The sequence below is a fragment of the Calonectris borealis genome, chromosome 7, assembly GCF_964195595.1.
Source record: "Calonectris borealis chromosome 7, bCalBor7.hap1.2, whole genome shotgun sequence".
NCBI classification, from domain to species: domain Eukaryota; kingdom Metazoa; phylum Chordata; class Aves; order Procellariiformes; family Procellariidae; genus Calonectris; species Calonectris borealis.
In genome coordinates this window covers 30,015,176-30,020,628 of record NC_134318.1, presented here as the reverse complement: position 1 = coordinate 30,020,628, position 5,453 = coordinate 30,015,176, and the positions used below count along the sequence as shown (strand labels likewise).

The 5,453-nt window shown below is 42.5% G+C and overlaps 1 protein-coding gene across 8 annotated transcripts; it reads left to right on the top strand.

Moving 5' to 3' along the window:
- Positions 1–99: 99 nt before the first annotated feature.
- On the top strand, positions 100–4,132 carry ATP5MK (ATP synthase membrane subunit k). Of its 8 annotated transcripts, none has more exons than XM_075154971.1 (5): positions 123–207; positions 1,054–1,211; positions 2,078–2,175; positions 2,268–2,363; positions 3,244–4,132. In XM_075154971.1, the coding sequence occupies exons 3-4, from the start codon at positions 2,089–2,091 to the stop codon at positions 2,358–2,360; spliced, it is 180 nt and encodes a 59-aa protein (XP_075011072.1). In that variant the 5' UTR covers positions 123–207; positions 1,054–1,211; positions 2,078–2,088; the 3' UTR covers positions 2,361–2,363; positions 3,244–4,132. The 8 variants fall into 8 exon arrangements, with proteins under 8 accessions (XP_075011073.1, XP_075011072.1, XP_075011077.1 ...); XM_075154969.1 differs by lacking the exon at positions 123–207 and adding an exon at positions 232–929; XM_075154972.1 differs by lacking the exon at positions 1,054–1,211 and having other exon boundaries at positions 100–207.
- The last annotated feature ends 1,321 nt before the right edge of the window (positions 4,133–5,453 follow it).

Below are 5,453 nucleotides of genomic sequence, written 5' to 3'. Positions count from 1 at the left end.
CGGGGCAAGGGGGAAAGGGCAAGCGGAAGCAGCGGGCCTGCTTCTCAGCCAACCAGAAGGAAGGGGGCGGAGAGAACCCGCTCGCTGGACGGTACAGCCAATCCGCACGGCCCGCGCTGGCTGCGCGCGGCGCTCGGCGGCCGCCATTTTGTGGGAGGGCGCTGGCGAAGGGCAGAGCGCGGCGGCGGGACGGCGGCGGCTGCTGAGGTACCCCCGGGCGCCCGCGGGGGAGGGTGCCTGCCCCGGCCGCAGACTCTTGCCTGCCTCACCTCCTGTAGGGCTGGGCCTCCGGGCGGGAGAGCGGCTCTCTGCGGCGCCGAGCCGCAGCTGTCCTCTGGACGCCCGCGACCTTCAACCGCGGCGTCGCTCCCCTCCAAGTACCAGGCACCGCCGCGTCCCTTCCCCCGGCCCGACACGAGCTGACGCGAGGGAGTGCCGGGGTCGCGGCTGTCTGCGCCAGCGAGATGGGCCTGGCTTCTGTGCGGGGCTGGTGCGAGCGTGGCAGCCGGTGGCACCGGGTGTCAGGACAGCCGGCGGGGCAGGCCGCGCCTAGCAAGGGCACCAGACTCTTCCGAAAAATAAAACTTGTGCTGTGATGTCTGGGCTCTGAGCCGTCATCGGAAGGACGCAGTGATTTTTCTCCAGGATTTTGCATCGGTCAGGCATAAGAAAAGATGACCTGGGCTTTCCAAGTCATGTACGGCAGATATTTAGGGGGGTTATTTTGTTAATATTTTTAGCTATTATATAGTCAATCCAGTTACAGGCATGCTTACCTGATTATACACCAGAGATACATTACTGGATTGGGTTGGCATAAGAGCTGTGTTAATGAACATAGCACCTGCTATAGCAGTTTCTTGTATCCCTTTTCTGGGCTACTGCTGGCTACAGCATCTGCCTGGTTTGGTATGTGTGCTTTTTTTGAGGTGAGTTACAAGATAACAAATGTTTGTCCTAAACATAAAATCCCCTTAAACATTAGAAAAATATATCTCTAAACATTAAAAAGAAAATCCCTTTTATTATAAGGGTGATCAAACACTGGAACAGGTTCCCCAGATTGTGGACTCTCCATCTCTGAAGATACTAAAAACCTGACTGGGCATGTTCCTGAGTGACCTGCTGTAGCTGCCCCTGGTTTGAGCAGGTTGGGGTTGGACTGTGTGATCTCCAGAGGTGCCAGCCTGAACCATTCAGTGAATCTGCAAGTATGCTACTGTAGCCATGCCAGGCTTTTGTGTTAATGAACTTCTTGCAGTAGACCTGAAACTTTGGTCCAGACACAGACAAAATACAAAAGTGTGCCCTCATGTACTTAGTCTTTTTGTTGTTCATGTCAAAGCGCTTCTGAGGCTTTGCAGCTGGCTCAAGTAACTTGCTGATCTAGCTGAAAACTAACTGGGAAAAAAAGTATATTTTTATCTAGATCTGTGAACACTAGGGTGGGCAAGTAAGATGCAATAGAAATGTGCAACTGAGAGCAGGGCAGTTCTTATTAACAACACTTGCACTCTAATATGGCGTAAAAGTTGTAAAGCGGCGTTTTGAATCACAAAACAGAATAGTGGTCTAGTCTGAATCTTGTCACCAAGTTTTTGGGTATGTAATTGAAGCTCGCTCTTAGCTGAACTAGTGAAGATTTATCTTAATTAGTTATTACAGATTCCTGAACAATTGGTAGAAATTTGCCTGTGTTGAATGGTTATGTAGGACTGGTAGGTCTCTTCTTTATAAGTGCTTTCAGGAATTTTCCCTTTTGTCATCATCATCAAATTGACTTTTTTTTTCCTATGTTTAAATTCGGTTGAATGAACGCTGAAAATCATAAATGTTCTTCCCTTCAGAACACTTCATTTCCTTGTCTGCTCTTGTGTCACCTGTTTTGTACCTTAAAATACAGTGCCCTGAATGTGCCTGCTCCTTATGTATATCCATTGTCTGTTGAATGTCCTGAAAGTAGATTTAATAGCTGACAATGGAAGTATTAAGTTCAGTGTAGAGATTAGTTTGATTTTTCTATTGATCCTGTCCAACTGATTGTAGAACTTGTTAACTGTCTTGTATTGCTTGTTAGGACAAGCAACCATGGCTGGCCATGACTCGGGATCTCAACACCAGTTCACTGGATTTCAGAAGTACTTCAATTCCTATACCATCACAGGCAGAAGGAATGTATGTATTACGTACATTAACTTTTGTAGTCTGGTATAATGGTGTTTTCTGGGTTTTAGAGTGAAACTAAACTTAACTTTTATGTTTTCCAGTATGTAATAGCAACATACACAGGCGTTGCAATGCTCATCTTGTATTTCAAGCTTAGACCTAAAAAGAAAACTCCTGCTGTGGCAGATAAGTAAATGGTAAGTGGCTGGTATTCTTCCAGGATCAAAATAATTCAGCGCCAGCCCAGGAGGAAAGAGTGACAAGTTGCTAATAATACAATATAATTAGAGAGAGAGAGAACACAGGCATGTGAACTTTGTATTTATCATTTTAAACCTCAACTAAACGATAGCATCAGCTTATTTGGGGGCATTCTGAATGAAGTGGGTTGTTAAAGGGGGATGCAGAAACTATGGGATACCAGTATTCTTTTTGTTCTTCTGACATGGTAAATGGGATTAGGGACATCACGTGGGGAGGAAGAGTAAGAAAGGAAGGAGGAATGGAAGGATGTTGCAGCTAGGTATATCAGGCTTTGCCTACAACTATTAGGTGCCTCTGGTCTGCCCTTTTGCTGTAAAATAGGGATAACTTGCTTTGTAGGTTATTGAAATAATGAAGTAGTACTTGAGGACTTAGTTGTATTAGAGAATTCCAAGCAGAGATTAATGCAGTCTGTTAAAACCCCCCCTTGAACAGAGAAAAAGAGCTCCATACAATGGAACTATATATCTTGCACACCTGATTATGCAAGGCCCATATAGAAATGATTGGACTTCTTGTATAGCAACAACCAAGTGTTACAACATTCTAGAGTCATTTTCAAATACAAAATTTCCACTGAAATGGCATTTTGAAAAAACCTATGGGCCGTCTTCATAGTCTGCAAAAAGGGGTAGAAAACAATAAGCTTGAGCATCTTTGTGGTATGTTAAAGGGACATCAGTCATTTCTTCCTGGGCATGCTGAAATGTGCCTGCTAATAATTGAAATTGTTTGGGCTTGAGGAAGGGGGATGCTCAGTTACTAGCACTACTGTGCAAGACTTGCTATGTTTGATCTCTCTTTTCTTGGCAGGTTGCTGGCATGTCTAAACCTCCAATCTGTGTCAGTGTAATGGAAGATGATGACCTGTTGTGGCTAATAAAATATAAATAATTACTTGTTTTGTTGGAAATACAAAATGGTGCAAAAAAGCATAAATGTGGCAATTTGCTCCCTTTTTCTCTGTCAAAAATAGTTATTTGTAGCGGAGGTGGAGTAGCTGATTCCTGTCATTACTATCTTAACTAAACTCTTCTGCTGTTACAACACGCCCTAAAGTGTTCTGAGCACCTGGTAGTAAGCTAGAAAAGACCTCAGCAGCATGACCATAATAGCGGCACAGAGCTTACAGCTGATCGAAGCATCTCTACAGTGGGTAACAGTAAACTTATGTGGTTTGCAGTTACCTGGTTGCTCCCATTTTTGCATTCCAAGCTCGTAGCTTACATGGAAACAGTGACTTCTTCACTATTATTAATACAATACAGATTACAACTTCTGCCTCAGTTGTCTGTATTTTGCATAGAACCTGTTTGGTTTGGATGGAAAGCCTCCCAGAGTAGACTGATGAAATTATGATATTTGAGCTTTTTCTGTTACTGGCCTCTCCTACAGACGTAACTGCCAGAAAGAAAACAGTTTACTTTGCTGATGTTAAGCTCTTATAACTCTGCATGTTCATAAACAGTGACTGAAGTAGGGGACGACTTCTTGAACTTAACCTGGGACTTCTGATGCCAAAACATGCAAATACACTTCCCAAACTGAGGGCAGCAGGAGGTAGCTGTGGTTGCTAGAAAAAAAGGAGGGATAAATGACAGGGATGACAGGGTCTTTGTGCTCTCGTACCCTAGTTCATACATCTTAAAGCCATTTGTACATGCTGGGCCTTCTGAATAAATCTAGTCGTTTTCCTCTCCTATGAGTTTGTTTGCATAAATGGCCTCTGCTGTATACAACTTTCCAGATGAATAATGGTTGTAACAGTGTAATAGATCTAATTAGCTAGAACCCATCACCTACCCTTAGCACCAGATTTACATCAGATGGTTAGTTGTCAACTTACCGTTTCTGAATTACTTTGTTTCTCTTAGGAGAGTGCTGTTACAAGCACTGCTTTTGCTTCCATTGCGGCCACCAAGGGAAGAAAATACCTTCTTGTAACATACAAACACAAACTATGTGGTTTTAGTATTTATTATAATATCAAAAGTATAAAACTGTACAAAATACAAAGGCAGAATGTGGCAGTGTTTTCTTTAAGCTGTCAAAACTGTACATGCTTGTTTGATTCACCATAATTATACTTAAATCCAACTGGTCATATTGAGAGCTAGAAAATTTTGTTGAGGTACCATTACACAAAAAAAACACCCCATAATGATTTAGTTTTAACCTTTCTTTCCTTAAAGAAAATTTCCAGGTGAGCTTCCTAATGAATTTTTTTTCCACCCTTTATTTTGACGTATAATACCTGTAATATACCTTTAGTCCAAGAGTTAGAGTCAGAGAAGGGATGGGGGGGGGGGTAGCTCTCCAATTACTTTACCTTAGAAATGTAAAGTCTTGTTTTTATTTTCACTAGAGAGCCAGCAGATTGTTCAAGTGTCCAAGCCCTTACTGGAAGTAATATGGAACACAAAACAGATTTCCCTGTATACAGCTTGTACGAGATTTAAAAAAAAAAAAAACCACGACCAAAAAAACCACACCAAACTGGGCCTGTCCTTTGGCGGTGGTATCTTCTGTTCAAAGACCCAGAAAGAAGTTATACTTCCCAGTGTTTTGCATGTTTTACTCTTCCTTAGAAATAAAGCACTGAGCTTTATTGCCTGTCCAGGAGGACTTATTGGGGTACAATGTTTTTGTGGGTGGAAATTGTCCCTTCAGTAGATAAGCTGGCCTTTCAAAAGCAAGCTGATAATACACTTAGGACTGATGAATCCTTTTACTCTGCAATAATGTTGCAATTTTGATATATTAACCTTTATGCAGAAAGGACACAGGTTTTTAAAGTTCTTTTACATCTAACACAATGTAAAAGGGTTTAAGTCCACTTTTTTAATAATGGGTATTTCAGTTGTGCCTCATCCCCCCCCTTTTTTTTTTCATACAATAAAGTGTGAAAGTAAATAAGGTTCACATTGCACTTCTAGTTGCTTATCACACTTACAGCATTGGCTACCTGTGAAAAGAATAACAAGATCTGCGTTTCCAATACCTCAAAGGAGCACAGGAGTTTG

Excerpts from the sequence above, each read along its gene's own strand:
- ATP5MK (XM_075154972.1), top strand. The coding sequence starts at position 2,089 with ATGGCTGGCCATGACTCGGGATCTCAACACCAGTTCACTGGATTTCAG. Across the intron at positions 2,176-2,267 it reads CCATCACAGGCAGAAGGAAT|TATGTAATAGCAACATACAC; the intron begins GTATGTATTACG and ends TATGTTTTCCAG.